Source organism: Grampus griseus (genome assembly GCF_964374135.1).
Source record: "Grampus griseus genome assembly, chromosome: 12".
Classification (NCBI taxonomy): domain Eukaryota; kingdom Metazoa; phylum Chordata; class Mammalia; order Artiodactyla; family Delphinidae; genus Grampus; species Grampus griseus.
The window spans coordinates 88,694,038-88,711,092 of record NC_139006.1 but is presented as its reverse complement, the minus strand read 5'-3'; the positions used below and the strand labels follow the sequence as shown (position 1 = coordinate 88,711,092).

General features: G+C 43.0%; 1 protein-coding gene across 1 annotated transcript in view; it reads left to right on the top strand.

The window, feature by feature from the left end:
• PARD6G (par-6 family cell polarity regulator gamma) overlaps window positions 1–16,532 on the top strand; it is a 105,793-nt gene extending 89,261 nt beyond the window's left edge. Inside the window, exon 3 of the mRNA XM_082668008.1 lies at window positions 15,616–16,532. Coding sequence (XP_082524134.1) covers window positions 15,616–16,436 — 821 coding nt within the window. The 3' untranslated portion in view covers window positions 16,437–16,532. The remainder of the gene's footprint in view (window positions 1–15,615) is intronic.
• The last annotated feature ends 523 nt before the right edge of the window (window positions 16,533–17,055 follow it).

The window sequence follows — 17,055 nt, the reverse complement described above, 5'->3', positions numbered from 1 at the left end:
CTGAGAATTAATTTGTGGCCTAGTATATGGTCTACCCTGGAAAAAGTCCCGTGTGTACTTGAAAAGACTCTCTATGCTGTTGGGTGGAGTGCTCTGTGTGTGTCTGTTAGATCTCATTGGTTTATTGTGTTACGTCCTCTAGTTCCTTACTTCTGTCCAGTCATTGTATCCACTTTTAGGAGTGGGGTACTGAAGTCCAACTACTCCTAAGAACTGTCTCTTTCTCCCTTGAATTCTGTCAGCTTTTGCTTCATGTATATGTAAATATATTTTTTACATGGTTGATTTACAAAATTATATTAGTTTCAGGTATACAACATAGTGATTCAAAATTTTTATAGGTTATACTCCATTTAAAGTTATTATAAAATACCGGATATTTTCCCTGTGTTTTACAATATATCCTTGTAGTTTATTTCATGCATAGTCATTTGCGCCTCTTAATCCCCTCTCCCATCTTGCCCCTCTTCCTCCTCACTGGTAACGACTATTTTGTTCTCTACTCTGTAAGTCTGTTTCTGTTTTGTTATATACATTAGTTTGTTTCATTCTTTAGATTCCACATAAAGTGAGAACATACAGTATTTGTCTTTCTCTGTCTGACTTATTTCACTAAGCATAATATTCTCTACATCCATTCATGTGGTTGCAAATGGCAAATTTTCATTCTTTTTGTGGCTGAGTAATATTCCATTGAATATATATACCACATCTTGTTTATCCATTCATCTGTTGATGGACACTTAGGTTGCTTCCATATTGTGACTATTGTAAATAATGCTGCAATGAACATTGGGATGCACGTATCTTTTCAAGTTAATATTTTTGTTTTCTTCGGATATATGCCTGGGAGTTGAATTGCTGGATCACATGGTAGTTCTATTTTTAGTTTATTGAGGAAAATCCATAGTGTTTTGCTCAGTGGCTGCACCAATATACATTCCCACCAACAGTGAACACTGGTTCCCTTTTCTCCACATCCTCACCAACATTTGTTATTTGCGATTTTTTTGACGATAGCCATTCTGATAAGTGTGAGGTGCTCTCTTATCGTGGTTTTGATTTGCATTTCTCTGATGATAAGTGATGTTGAGCATCTATTCACGTGCCTGTTGGCCATCGGTATGTCTTCTTTGGAAAAGTGCCTATGCAGGTCTGATGCCCATTTTTTAAAAGGTTGTTTGTTTTTTATTGAGTTGTGTGAGCTGTTTATATATTTTGGATATTAACCCCTTATCAATCATATCATTTGCAAATATTTTCTCCTGTTCAGTCGGCTGTCTTTTTATTTTGTCAATGGTTTTCTTTGCGGTGCAAAACCCTTGTAGTTTAATGGTGTCCCATTTCTTTGTTTTTGCTTTTCTTTCCTTTGCCTTAGGGGACAGATCCAAAAAATTATTGCTACAATTTATGTCAAGGAGTGTTCTACCTATGTTTTCTTCCAAGATTTTTATGGTTTCTGGTCTTACATCTGGGTCTTTAATCCATTTTGAGTTTATTTTTTTATATAGTGTGAGAAAATGTTCTACTTTCGTTCTTTTACACGTGTAGCTGTCCAGGTTTCCCAGCACTGCTTACTGAAGAGACTGTCTTTTCCCCATTGTGTATTCTTGCCTCCTTTGTTATAGATAAATTGACCATAAGCATATGGGTTTATTTCTGAGCTTTTTATTCTGTTTCACTGCTCTATGTGTCTGTTTTTGTGCCACTACCATACTGTTTTGATGACTGTAGGTTATAATAGTCTGAAGTCAGGAGCCTGATTCCTCCAGCTCTGTTCTTCCTCAAGATTGTTTTGGCTGTTCAGGGTCTTTTGTGTTTATATATATATACACACACACACACACACACACAAATACACATACATACATATGTACTTGGCTGCACCAGGTCTTAGTTGCGGCACATGGGCTCTTTAGTTGCAGCACGTGGGATCTTCAGTCGTGGCAGGCAGGATCTTAGTTGCAGCATGCATGTGGGATCTAGTTCCCTGACCAGGGATCAAACCCAGGCCCCCTGCATTGGGAGTGCAGAGTCTTGCCCACTGGACCACCGGGGAAGTCCCTCCATATAGAGTTGTAAATGATTTGTCCTAGTTCTGTGAAAAGTCTCATGGGTATTTTGGTGGGGACTGCATTAAATCCGCAGATTGCCTTGAGCAGTGTGGTCATTTTAATAATACTGATCTAATCCAGAGCACAGCACATCTTTCCTTCTCTTTGTGTCATCTTCAGTCTCTTTCATTAGTGTCTTCTAATTTTCCAAGCACGGGTCTTTTACCTCCTTAGTTAGAGCTATTCCTATGTATTCTTTTTTCATATGCTTATAAATGGGACTGTTTGCCTAACTTCTCTTTCCGATAGTTCGTTGTTAGTGTACAGACCTGCAACAGACTTCTGTCTATTAACTGTATCCTACACCTTCACTGAATTAGTTGATGAGCTCTAGTAGTCTTTTGGTGGCATCTGTAGGATTTTCTATGTATAGTATCATGTCATCTGTAAGTAGTGACAGTTTTATTTCTTCTCCAATTTGGATTCCTTTTCTTCCTTTTTCTGGTCTGATTGATGTGGGCAGGACATCCAGTACTGTGCTGAATATAAGCGGTGAGAATTGGCGATGGTGTCTTGCACCTAATCTTAGTGAAAATGCTTTGAGCTTTTCACCGTTGAGTAAGATGTTAGCGGTGGGCTTATCCTATATGACCTTGCTTATGTTGAGGTAGGTTCTCCTTATACCCACTGTAGAGAGTTTTTATCATAAATGGCTGTTGAATTTTGTCAAAAGCTTTTTCTGCATCTATTGAGACGATCATATGATTTTTATTCTTCAATTTGTGAAAGTGGTATATCACACTGATTGATTTGTGGGTGTTGAACCATCCTATGTACCCCATTTAATCATGGTGTATGATCCTTTTAATACATTGTTGCATTTGGTTTGCTAATAATTTGTTGAGAATTTTTGTGTCTATGTTCATCAGTGATATTGGCCTATAAATTTCTTTTTTGTTTGATAGCTCTGTCTGGTTTTGATTTTGCTATCAGGGTGATGCTGCCCTTATAGGACAAATTTGCAAGTGTTCCTTCCTCTGCAATTTTTTGGAACAGTTTGAGAATGATAGGTGTTAACTCTTCTCTAAAGGTTTGGTAGAATTCACCTGTGAAGCCATCTGGTCCTGGACTTTTGTTTGAATTAGTAATCAAAAAACCTCCAACAATTCCATTACTGGTAATTGGTCTGTTCATATTTTCTGTTTCTTCCTGGTTCAGTCTTTGCAGATTGTACACTTCTAGGAATTTGTCCATTTATTCTTGGCTGTGCATTTTCTTTGCATACAGCTGTTCATAGTAATCTCTTTATGATCCTTTGTTTTTCTCTGGTGTCAGTTGTAACTTTTTCATTTCTGATATCATTGATTCGGGTCCTCTCTTTTTCCTGATGAGTCTTGCTGAAGGTTTTACCAATTTTGTTTATCTTTTCAGAGAAGCAGCTCCTAGTTTGATTGATCTTTTCTATTTTTTTAAGTCTCTATTTCGCTTATTTCTTCTGATCTTTATTATTTCTTCTACTAACTTTGGGTTTTGTTTGTTCTTTTTCTAGTTCCTTTAGATGTACGGTTAGGCTGTTTGTTTGAGATTTTTCTTGTTTCCTGAGGTAGGCTTGTATCACTGTAAACTTCCCTCTTAGACCTGTGTTTGCCATGTCCCATAGATTTTGGGTCATTGTTTTTTCGTTTCCATTTATCTCCAGATATGTTTTAATTTCTTCTTTGATTTTTTTCAGTGATCCATTTGTTGTTTAGTATTGTTTAGCCTCCACATGGTTTTGTTTTTTGCACTTTTTTTCTTGTAGTTGATTTTCTCGTCTCACAGCATCGTGGTTGGAAAAGATGCTTGATATGATTTCTTAAACTTACCGAGACTTCTTTGTGGCCCAGCATGTGATCTACCCTGAAGAATGTTCCACGTGCACTTGAAAAGAATGTATATTCTGATGCTTTTGGATGGAATATATATATATATATATATATATATATATATATATAAAAGTCCATCTGGTCTAATGTGTCATTTAAGACCAGTTTCCTTATTGATTTTGTCTGGATGATCTGTTTGTTGATGGTAGTGGGATGTTCAAGTCCCTCACTATTATTGTGCTACTGTCAATTTCTCCCTTTATATCTGTTAATATTTGCTTTATGTATTGAGGTGCTGCTCTGTTGGGTACATATATATCTACAGTTGTTACATGTTTTTCTTGGGTGATCCCTTGATCAATATGTAATGTCCTTTGTTACTTGTTACAGTCTTCGTTTTAAAGTCTGTTTGTCTGATGTAAGTATTGTTACCCTGGCTTTATTTTCATTTCCATTTGCATGGAATAACTTTTGTCCATCCCCTGACTTTCAATCTGTGTGTCTCTTTAGATCTGAAGTGAGTCTCTTGTAGGCAGCATATACATGGCTCTTGTTTTTTATCCATACACAGCCATTCTGTATCTTTTGATTGGAGCATTTAGTCCATTTACATTGAGAGTAATTATTGATAGGTACATACTTATTGCCATTTTAGTTGTTTGTTTTGTAGTCCTTTTTTGATACTTTCTTCTTTTGTTCTCGTCTTGTGATTTGATGACTATCTTTAGTGTTATGTTTAGAAACTTCTCTCTTTTGTGTGTATCTATTATAGATTTTTGGTTTGTTGTTACCATGAGGGATGGTAAGTTGCTGATCTCGTAATTTCAAACACATTTAAACAACCCTGCATTTTTACTCCCCTCCCCTCACAATTAACTGTTTTGATATTATATTTTACATTTTGCTTTGTTTTTGTAGCCCTTACCTACTTATTGCAGATATAGGTGATTTACTACTTTTGTCTTGTAACCTTCTTACTACCTTTGTACATGGTAGGTTTGCTACCTTTACTGTATACTTGCTTTTACTGATGAGCTTTTTCCTTTCATAGTTTCCATGTTTCCAGTTGTGGCCTTTTCTTCTTTGCTTAAAGAAGTCCCTTTAACATTTTTTTTTTTTTTTTTTTTTTTTTTGCGGTACGCAGGCCTCTCACTGTTGTGGCCTCTCCCGTTGCGGAGCACAGGCTCCAGACACGCAGGCCCAGCGGCCATGGCTCACGGGCCCAGCCGCTCCGCGGCACGTGGGATCTTCCCGGACCGGGGCACGAACCCACGCCCCCCGCATCGGCAGGCGGACTCTTGACCACTGCGCCACCAAGGAGGCCCCCCCTTTAACATTTCTTGTAAGGCTGGTTTCATGGTGCTGAACTCTTTTAGCTTTTGCTTAGCTGTAAACCTTTTGACCTCTCCATCAGATCTGAACGAGAGCCTTGCCAAACAGAGTATTCTTGGTTGTAGGTTTTTGCCTTTCATCACCTTAAATATATGGTGCCACTCCCTTCTGGTTTGCAGAGTTTCTGCTGAAAAGTCAGTTGTTAGCCTTACTGGAGTTCCCTTGTATGTAACTTGTTGCTTTTCCCTTGCTGCAGTTAATATTCTCTCTTTATCTTAACTTCTGCCATTTTAATTACAATGTATCTTGGTGTGGTCCTATTTGCATTGATCCTGCTTAGGACTCTCTACCTCCTGGACCTGGACGTCTGTTTCCTTTCCTAGGTTACGGAAGTTTTCAGCTAGTATGTCTTCAAATATGTTCTCTGCCCCTTTCTCTCTCTCTCCTCTTTCTGGGAACCCCTATAATGAGAAAGCTAGTATACTTGATGTTGTCCCAGAGGTCTCTTAAACTGTCCTCATTTCTTTTCATTCATTTTTCTGTTCAGCTTCAGTGGTTTCCACTACTCTATCTTCCAGCTAGCTGATCCATTCTTCTGCATCATTTAATCTGCTATTGATTCCTTCTAGTGTATTTTTCATTTTAGATATCGTATTCTTTGTCTCTGGTCCTTCTGTTTTTTTACTCTTTGTTAAAAACTTCTAACTTTTTACTCTGCTCATCCATTCTTATATCAAGTTCTTTGATTATCTTTATGATCATTACCTTGATCTATTTATTGGGTAGATTGCTTATCTCCACTTCTCTTAGTTCTTCGGGGTTTTTTCATTTGGAACATGTTCCTCTGTTGCCTCATTTTACCTGTTTTGCTGTTTTTATTTCTGTGCGTCTCACACGTTGGTTGCATTTCCTGATCTTAGAGAAGTAGTCTTTTTTAGGAGATGTCCTATGTTCCCTGCGGCACACTGCCCTCTAGTCACCAGAGCTGTTTGCTCTAGGGCTATATGAGGGCTGCGCTGGTCCTTCTGTTGTGGCAGGATGACTATTGTGGGCAGTCTGGTAGGTGCAGCTGGCCCCGTCTGGTTGTTTGCCAGGCCCTGCCTTGTGCGGAGGCTGCTGGCCTCTGGTTGGCAGGACAAGGTCACAAGGTGGCTGGCTGCAGAACCCAGGGTGGTCCCAGATCTGGTGCTCACCGTTGGGCAGAGCCTGGTTCTGGCACAGATGGCTGCGGAACCGGGGTTCCTGGATCTAGTGTTGGCCTGTTGGTGGGTGGGTCCTGCTCCTGACATGGCTGGCTGTGGGTTCTACAGTATCCCAAGGCTGGTGCTGGCCCACTGTATCCCTGGGCAGCTAGCTGAGGATTCTAAGGTTATCTCAGAGCTGGTCTGGCTTTCTGGTGGGTGATTCTGGGGACTGGGGGGTCCATGGGCTAGTTCCAGCTCACTGCTTGGTGAAGCCAGGTCCCGAGGCCTCTGGCTGAAGGGTCCTTGGGGTCCTACAGCTGGTGTCGTCCCACTGGTGGGCGGGGCTGAGTCCTGGGGTGTCCTGATACTGTTGCCAGCCTGCTGACATGTCGCCTGACACCTGAAAAGGCAAGCGGCAGGGATCCTCGGGCCAGCGACCACCCACTGGTGGGTGAAGCTTGGTCCTGGAGTCTCTGGCTGCAGTGGTCCTGGGGCTGGTGTCTGCCTGCTTCTGGTCAGGGCTGGGGGCCCAGGGGGTTCTGGGGCTGGTACTTACCCACTGGTAGGCAGAGCTGGGTCCTGCAGTCTCTGGCTGTGGATCTAGTCTCTAGTCTCTGGCTAGATCCAAGACCCCCTCTGGCAAGGCCGTGGGGGTCTTGCATCTAGTTCCAGGGTGTGGTGCCAGGGCCTAGGCCCTCTGGTGGGCGGGGCTGTCGGCAGGAGTGGCTGGGGGCTGGGGGGGGTCTTAAGGCAGCCTGCCTGCTGGTGGGGGTGGGGCTGTGTCCCTGCCTGGCTAGTCGCTTATCCTGAGGCCTCCCAGTACTGGTGCCTGCAGGCTGCTGGGCGGGGCAGGGCTGGGTCCTGAAGCTGATAAGCTATAGGGAGAATTCAAAAACAGCACTTTCCATCACGGGTGTCCATGTGGTAGGATGAGTTCCCCAAGGTGGCTGCCACCAGCGTCTGTGTCCCCAGGGTGAGCTGCAGATGCCTCCTGCCACTCCAGGGGGCGCTCTGAGATCAGCAGGTGGGTGTGACCCAGCCTCCTTTCAAATTACTGCTCCTGCCCTGTGTCCTGGAGCATGTAAGATTATACTGAATCTAGTATTTTTTTTTGATACATCTTTATTGGAGTATAATTGCGTCACAATGGTGTGGACTTTCTGTTGTACACCAAAGCATATCAGCCATATGCATACACATGTCCCCATATCCCCTCCCTCTGGAGCCTCCCTCCCACCCTCCCTATCCCACCCCTCTAGGTGGTCACAAAGCACCGAGCTGATTTCCCTGTGCTATGCGGCTGCTTCCCACTAGCTATCTATTTTACGTTTGGTAGTGTATAGATGTCCATGCCACTCTCTCACTTCCTCCCAGCTTACCCTTCCCCCTCCCCGTGTCCTCAAGTCCATTTTCTACGTCTACATCCTTATTCCTGCCCTGCAGCTAGGTTCATCAGTACCATTTTTTTCTTCTTCTTTTAGATTCCATATATATGCGTTACCATACGGTATTTGTTTTTCTCTTTCTGACTTACTTCACTCTGTATGACAGACTCTGAGTCCATCCACCTCACTACAAATAACTCAGTTTCGTTTCTTTTTATGGCTGAGTAACATTCCATTGTATATATGTGCCACATCTTCTTCATCCATTCATCTGTTTATGGACACTTAGGTTGGTTCCATGTCCTGGCTATTGTAAACAGTACTTCAATGAACATTGTGGTACATGACCCTTTTGAATTATGGTTTTCTCAGGGTATATGCCCAGTAGTGGGATTGCTGGGTCATATGGTAGTTCTATTCTTAGTTTTCTAAGGAACCTCCATACTGTTCTCCATAGTGGCTGTATCAATTTACATTCCCACCAACAGTGCAGGAGGGTTCCCTTTTCTCCACACCCTCTCCAGCATTTGTTGTTTGAAGACTTTTTGATGATGGTCATTCTGACTGGTGTGAGGTGATACCTCATAGCGGTTTTGATTTGCATTCCTCTAATGATTAGTGATGTTGAGCACCCTTTCATGTGTTTGTTGGCAATCTGTATATCTTCCTTGGAGAAATGTTTATTTAGGTCTTCTGCCTGTTTTTGGATTGGGTTGTTTGTTTTTTTGATATTGAGCTGCATGAGCTGCTTGTATATTTTAGAGATTAATCCTTTGTCAGTTGCTTCATTTGCAAATATTTTCTCCCATTCTGAGGGTTGTCTTTTCGTCTTGTTTAACGTTTCCCTTGCTGTGCAAAAGCTTTTAAGTTTCATTAAGTCCCATTTGTTTGTTTTTATTTCCGTTACTCTAGGAGGTGGGTCAAAAAAAATCTTGCTGTGGTTTATGTCAAAGAGTGTTTTTCCTATGTTCTCCTGTAAGAGTTTTATAGTGTCTGGTCTGACATTTAAGTCTTTAATCCATTTGGAGTTTATTTTTGTGTATGGTGTTAGTGAGCGTTCTAATTTCATTCTTTTACATGTAGCTGTCCAGTTTTCCCAGCACCACTTATTGAAGAGGCGGTCTTTTCTCCATTGTGTATTCTTCTTTATCAAAGATAAGGTGACCATATGTGCATGGGTTTATCTCTGGGCTTTCTATACTGTTCCATTGATCTATAGTTCTGTTTTTGTGCCAGTACCATACTTTCTTGATTACGGTAGCTTTGTGGTATAGCTTGAAGTCGGGGAGCCTGATTGCTCCAAGTCCATTTTTCTTTCTCAAGATTGCTTTGGCTGTTTGGGGTCTTTTGTGTTTCCATACAAACTGTAAAATTTTTTGTTCTAATTCAGTGGTGAAGAATGCCATTGGTAGTTTGATAGTGATTGAACTGAATCTGTAGATTGCTTTGGGTAGTACAGTCGTTTTCACAATATTGATTCTTCCAATCCAAGAACATGCTATATTTCTCCATCTGTTTATGTCATCTTTGATTTCTTTCATCAGTGTTTTATAGTCTTCTGAGTACAAGTCTTCTACCTCCTTAGGCAGGTTTATTCCTAAGTATTTTATTCTTTTTGTTGCAATAGTAGATGGGATTGTTTCCTTAATTTCTCTTTCTGAGTTTTTGTTGTTGGTGTATAGGTATGCCAGAGATTTCTGTGCGTTAATTTTGTATCCTGCAACCTTACCAAATTCACTGATTAATTCTAGTAGTTTTCTGGTGGCATCTTTAGGATTTTCTATGTATAGTATCATGGCATCTGCAAACAGTGAGAGTTTTACTTCTTCTTTTCCAATTTGCATTCCTTTTATTTTTCTTCTCTGATTGCCATGGAATAAGAGTAGCAAGAGTGGACATCCTTATTCCTGATCTTAGTGGAAATGCTTTCAGTTTTTCACCATTGAGTATGATGCTTGAATGGGTTTGTCATATATGGCCTTTATTATGTTGAGGTGGGTTCCCTCCATGCCCGTTTTCTGGAGAGTTTTTAATCATAAATCGGTGTTGAATTTTGTTGAAAGCTTTTTCTGCATCTATTTCAATGATCATATGGTGTATCTCATTGATCGACTTGCGTATATTGAAGAATCCTTGCATCCCTGGGATAAATCCCACTTGATCGTGGTGTATGATCCTTTTAATGTGCTGTTGGATTCTGTTTGCTAGTATTTGGTTGAGGATTTTTGCATCTATGTTCATCAGTGATATTGGTCTATAATTTTTTTGTGGTATCTTTTTCTGTTTTTGGTATCAGGGTGATGGTGGTTTCGTAGAGTGAATTTGGGAGTGTTTTTCCCTCTGCAATTTTTTGGAAGAGTTTGAGAAGGATTGGTGTTAGCTCTTCTCTAAATATTTGAGAGAATTTGCCTGTGAAGCTTTCTGGTCCTGGACTTTTGTTTGTTGGAAGATTTTTAATTACGGTTTCAATTTCATTACTTGTGATAGGTCTGTTTATATGTTCTAATTCTTCCTTGTTCAGTCTTGGAATATTGTACCTTTCTAAGAATTTGTCCATTTCTTCCAGGTTGTCCATTTTATTGGCATATAGTTGTTTGTAGTACTCTCTTATTATCCTTTATATTTCTGCAGTGTCAGTTGTGATTTCTCCTTTTTCATTTCTAATTTTATTGATTTGCATCCTCTCCCTTTTTTCTTGATGAGTCTGGCTAAGGGTTTATCAATTTTGTTCATCTTCTCAAAGAACCAGCTTTTAGTTTTATTGATCTTTGTTATTATTTTCTTCATTTCTATTTCATTTATTTCTGCTCTGATCTTTATGATTACTTTGCTTCTACTGATTTTGGGTTATCTTTGTTCTTCTTTCTCTAGTTGTTCTAAGTGTAGGGTTAGATTGTTTATTTGAGATTTTTCTTGTTTGTTGAGGTGAGACTGAATTGCTGTAAACTTCCCTCTTAGAACTGCTTTTGCTGTGTCCCATAGGTTTGGGGTCGTCATGTTTTCGTTGTCATTTGTTTCTATATATTTTTTAATTTCTTCTTTGATTTCTTCAATCATCTCTTGGTTATTTAGTAGCTCACTGATTAGCCTCCATGTACTTGTGTTTATTTACAGTTTTTTTTTTCCTGTAAGTGATTTTCAATCTCATAGCGTTGTGGTCAGAAAAGATGCTTGATATGATTTCAATTTTCTTAAATTTTCTGAGGCTTGATTTGTGACCCAAGATGGGATCTGTCCTGGAGAATGTTCCATGTGCACTTGAAAAGAAAGTGTATTCTGCCACTTTTGGGTGGAATGTTCTATAAATAATCAGTTAAGTCCATCTCATCTATTGTGTCATTTAAAGCTTGTGTTTCCTTATCTATTTCATTTTGGATGATCTGTCCATTGGTGTAAGTGGGGTGTTAAAGTCCCCTACTATTATTGTGTTACTGTCGATTTCTCCTTTCATGGTTGTTAGCATTTGCCTTATGTATTGAGGTGCTCCTATGTTGGATGCATAAACATTTATAATTGTTGTATCTTCTTGGATTGATCCTTTGATCATTATGTAGCGTCCCTCCTTATCTCTTATAACAGTTTTTATTTTAAAGTCTATTTTATCTGATACGAGTATTGCTACTCAACTTCTTTTGATTTCCATTTGTATGGAATATCTTTTTTCCATCCCTTCACTTTCAGTCTGTATATGTCCGCAGGTCTGAAATGGGTGTCTTGTATACAGCATATATATGGGTCTTGTTTTTGTATCCATTCAGCCAGTCTGTGTCTTTTGGTTGGGGCATTTAATCCATTTACATTCAAGGTTATTATCGATATGTATGTTCCTATTACCATTCTTTTAATTGTTTTGGGTTTGTTTTTGTGGGTATTTTTCTTCTCTTGTGTTTCCCACCTAGAGAAGTTTCTTTAGCATTTGTTGTAAAGCTGGTTTGGTGGTGCTGAATCCTCTTCGCTTTTGCTTGTTTGAAAAGTTTTTGATTTCTCCATCTAATCTGAATGAGATCCTCGCTGGGTAGAGTAATCTTGGTTGTAGGTTTTACTCCTTCATCACTTTAAGTATATCCTGCCACTCCCTTCTGGCCTGCAGAGTTTCTGCTAAAAAATCAGCTGATAACCTTATGGGGATTCCTTTGTATGTTATTTTTTGTTTTTCCCTTGCTGCTTTTAATATTTTTTCTTTGAATTTAATTTTTGTTAGTTTGATTAGTATGTGTCTTGGTGTGTTTTTCCTAGGGTTTATCCTGTATGGGAGACTCTGTGCTTTCTGGACTTGGGTGATTATTTCCTTTCCCATGTTAGGGAAGTTTTCAACTATAATCTCTTCACATATTTTCTCAGACCCTTTCTTTTTCTCTTCTTCTTCTGGGACCCCTGTAATTCGAATGTTGGTGTGTTTAATGTTGTCCCAGGGGTCTCTGAGACTGTCCTCAATTCTTCTCATTCCTTTTTCTTTATTCTGCTCCTCGGCAGTTATTTCCACCATTTTATCTTCCAGGTCACTTATTTGTTCTTCTGCCTCAGTTATTCTGTTATTGATTCCTTCTAGTGTATTCTTCATTTCAGTTATAGTGTTGCTCATCTCTGTTTGCTCTTTAGTTCTTCTAGATCTTTGTTGAACATTTCTTGTATTTTCTCAATCTGTGCCTCCATTCTATTTCCGAGATTCCGGATCATCTTTATTATCATTACTCTGAATTCTTTTTCAGGTAGACTGCCTATTTCCTCTTCATTTATTTGGTCTTGTAGGTTTTTACCTTGCTCCTTCATCTGGAAATATTTTTTTGCTGTTCCATGTTTTTTGTTGTTGTTGTTGTTTTTATGAGTGGGATTGTGTTCCTTTCTTACTGGTTGTTTGGCCTGAGGCTTCCAACACTGGAGTTTGTAGGCTGTTGGGTAGAGCTGGGTCTTGGTGCTGAGATGAGGAACTCTGAGACCTCACTCCGATGAATATTCCCTGGGGTCTGAGGTTCTCTGTTAGTCCAGTGGTTCAGACTTGGAGCTCCCACTGCAGGAGCTTCGGCCCGACCCCCAGCTCAAGAACCAAGAGCCTGCAAACCATGTGGGGTGGCAGAACAAAAAAAGAGGACAATAACAAAGCCCAAAATAGAATTAGACTAGGAACCTAACAGATGTGTTAGAAATAATATGAGTAAAAATATAGATGGATCAACAACCAGAGGGTACAACAGTACCACACTAGTAAAAAAGAGGAGGAAAAAAGGGGGGGAAAGGCCCCAGCTGTGGAGGGCGGGGCCTAAGCAAGAGCGAGGTTTGGGTGGTGGGCGGGGCCTATGCTTAGGACCCACAGGGCTGGTAAAGGCCCTGGGGGCTGTGCAGGGTGGGGCTTAGGCTCAACGGAACAGAAGGGGCCAAGGCGTGCCCCCCACTCCTGGTCTCAGAGGGCGGGGGACTTCACCTTGGAGCACAGCAAGCTTCCCGGGCTTAAGTGGGCAGGGCAAACACCCTCCCCTCCTCTCCTGCTCCTCCCACAGGGCCCCTCCCACCTGCCTCTCCTGTTCTCCTCTCGGCCTCCTTCCTATGCCTCCAGGACGAATGCTGCCGGTGGGGGGGGTTGTCCTGGAGGGCGGGGATCAGCCTGGGAGCCCAGCAGGCTCCCCAGGCCTGAGTGGGTGGGCACTTGCCCTCCACTCCTCTCCTGCTCCTCTCACAGGGCCCCTCCCCTGCCTCTCCTGATCTCCCCGGCCTCAGGGGCCCCATCCTGTCTGGCTTCCACTTCTCCTCCCCCCCAGTCCCCCCACATCCTACCGGTTTACTTGAGGATTCCTCCCATCTCCTTGGGCATCAGGGTCCCCCATCAGTGGCAGGCAGGAGCCCTAGTTGTGGGGAGATGCTAACTTGGCGTCTTCTCACGCCACCATCTTGACTCTGCCCCCTATATTGTGTCTTTATTAAGTTTGATTATTTTGTAATCTTGTGTCTCTTTGACTTCATCTTACATAGAGATTGTTGAGCTTGGATGTTTGCATTTGCACACTTCCTCAAGTCTGGGAGTTTTCAGCCATTATTTCTTCCCATATTCCCTCCACCCCTTTCTCTTCTCCTTTTCAGACTCTCACAAGGCATATATCAGTTTGCTTAATGGTGTCCCAGTGATTGTTTACACTCTGTTCTCTTTTCTTTAACCTTTTGTTTTTGTTGTTCCTCAGATATGATCATTTCTACTGTCCTGTCTTCAAGTTCACTGATTCCTTCTTCTGCCTGCTCAAATCTGCCTTTGAGTCCCCTGTTCAATAATTTCCATTATTGTACTTTTCATCTCCAAAATTTCTATTTAGTTTCCTTTTAGGTTTTCTGTCTGTTGATGTTTCCATTTTGTTCATACATTGTTTTCTTGACTTTACCCACATCTCTTTTTTTTTTTTTAGTTTTTTGATCATGTCTTAGGCCATTGTTTTAAAGTCTTTGTCTAGTAAATCTGCCGTCAGGTTGTTTCAGGGACAGTTTCTATTACTGTTTTCCTTTGGGGCACACTCTCGTTTCTTTGTATGTCTTGTGACTTTTTTTGTTGCTGTTGAACACTGGAGATTAAGCTAATAACATGGTAGCTCTGGAAATCAGTTTCTACCCCTTCCCCAGGGTTTGCTGGGTTTTTGTTACTGTTTTGGGGTGTTTTTTTTTTAATTGTTGGAGGCTCTTTGCTGAGTATCAACATTAAGGTGTGAACTTAAGGTTTTCTAAGGTCCTTTCTGAGTCTTTCCTTGAGCATGCACAGTCACTTCTAACTTTCCCCATATATGCAGTTGTTTTTACTGTCCTAGACTTTAAGGTCTGGCTCCCAAAATGAAAAAAGGTGAAAAATGAAGGGAGAGAAAGGGTGCCAGTCCATTAACTCTCCTGGACGCTCCTTCAGGTAGAAGGAGAGGGGCTTGCAACAATGCAGGGAGGTACGATAGCCACCTACCTCTGTCTACACCTTTGTGATCAGAAGTAGCAGTCCGTAATCAGGGCACAGATGCCTGATGTTTGGAGAGCAGGGTCCTTTTTGCCCACCCTGGCCCACATACTCTCCAGAACAGTGCACAGCTGCCTCCCAGGGTGCTGGGGGGTGGGCTAGGCAGCTGCTACTGTGCTGAGAGTTGAAACTGAGCAAAATTGACTGCAATTACCGTCCAGTTCTTCCCCTGGAAGTTGAGCCTTCAACAGACTCTCAAGTTCCAAATTAGTTACATCAGACAGATTCTGCCCCTGCAGTTGTGGTCCAGGTTGGAAGACGTTCCTGGTGCTTCCCGCTCCACTGTCATTGCGGAATCCAGTCAGGCACTTTTAAACCTTTCATCTATTGTTAATTCTCTTAACCTTTCAACCATTCTGTTGGTTGCCCGGAGAGCTAATGTTAAGGAGGTGATTGTGCTTGAACTCGGCATCAAACCTTTGCCTGGTGAGTACTGTTGGGCCAGCTCACCTGATGCCAGGATTGCTGTGGGCTCAGCAAAACAACCCATAAAGTTACTGCATTGTGTTTGCATATCATCCAGGAGGTTGGGACTTTCCCCAAAACTGAAGTGTGACAAAATGAATCGATCATTCAGCTCCTGGGCATGTGTGGGAGACTTGTGTTTCAGTCAGTTCTCTATACGGTTTGATTTGCCCATTGCCTCAGACTTCCCTGGGGTCACACCACAAGTCAGAGAGGTGGTGGGAAGGGAGCTGCAGGAGGCCAGGCCTTACCTGGACGGCCAGCCTCAGGCTCTGGGTGTTCGATGCTGTTCGACTTGTGCTTCCCCATTGCCCGCGGGTCTCTCCTCTGACTGACTCCTCTGTGCTCTTCCAGAAGAGGCCGAGCGCTGCAGCTTCGGGGTGGGTTCACTGTCCAGGCGGCGGCGCCCCCTGGCCCTGCGGGAGGACGGCCCTCGCCGGCGCACACACCTGCACATTGGCCTGCCCCATGACTTCCGCCCCGTGTCCTCCATCATCGACGTGGACATCCTCCCCGAGACACACCGCCGTGTGAGGCTGTACCGGCATGGCTGCCAGAAGCCACTGGGCTTCTACATCCGCGACGGCACGAGCGTGCGCGTGGCCCCACAGGGGCTGGAGAAGGTGCCCGGCATCTTCATCTCCCGTATGGTGCCTGGCGGCCTGGCCGAGAGCACTGGGCTGCTGGCCGTGGACGATGAGGTCTTGGAGGTGAACGGGATTGAGGTGGCCGGGAAGACACTGGACCAGGTCACGGACATGATGATCGCCAACAGCCACAACCTCATCGTCACGGTCAAGCCGGCCAACCAGAGGAACAACGTGGTGCGTGGCAGCCGTGCGTTGGGCAGCTCCGGCCGCTCCTCGGACAGCACGGCCAGCCGCCACAGCCTGCCTACAGCCCACGTCCTGCAGAACTTGCCCCCTGACGAGATGGAGAGCGACGAAGAGGCCGACGTGGTCCTCGAGGGCGTCCTGGAGCCCCGGCTGGTACCCAGGCCGCCACCAGGCAGCCTCGCTCGGGTCAACGGCGCTGGCCTGGCGCCCGGCCTGCACAGCCCTGGGCGGGAGGGCAGTGTCCAGAGGCTGCTCAGCTCCCTCCGGTCTGACCCCCGCCACAGCCTGGCCCTGCCCCCCGGAGGGGTGGAAGAGCACGGGCCGGCAGTCACCCTGTAGGGCCAGGCGTCAGGTCAGTTTCCCGAGGGGAAATACTTCTTCAAGTTTTATTCCAGTCTTAAAATAAGAAAAAATTGTATACTGCACGCCTCCTTAGTGTTGTTTTTACTTATCCCTCCCTTTTCTCCCACCACCCTACTCTTTATTCCAACTTATGGAGAGAAAAGCATATTGTATTTTTGTAGAATTTCTCCACAGAACATGAAATACCTGCACCGTCTGCACGAGGCTGGGTGAGGGTCTAGCACCTTTGTCAAGTGGTAGAAAGAATCCGACCAAGTGCAGAAAATACTTCGTTTTTAAATTTTAAAAATATACTTTTTAAAATGAAGCTTTAAAATTACTTTTTTAAAATAGTCAAATTCATGTTTTCACTGTGCTTCCTGCCGACTTGCACTGATCCTGCTGACGGGCCAGAGGCTATGAAGATGGGACGTGGCAGGAAGGTAGAGGCTGGTTTTCAAGAGCAAATGCACCCACACCTGGAATAATAAGCATGGCGGTAGAGGATGAATTTCAGAACGTTGCACTGTTTGCAGTCCTGTCTCACATAGCGTGAAGTGGTCGTGGTGGCCGCAGCGGTGGACTCGCCCCGACAGGCAGTTTTGTGAGGCCGTCA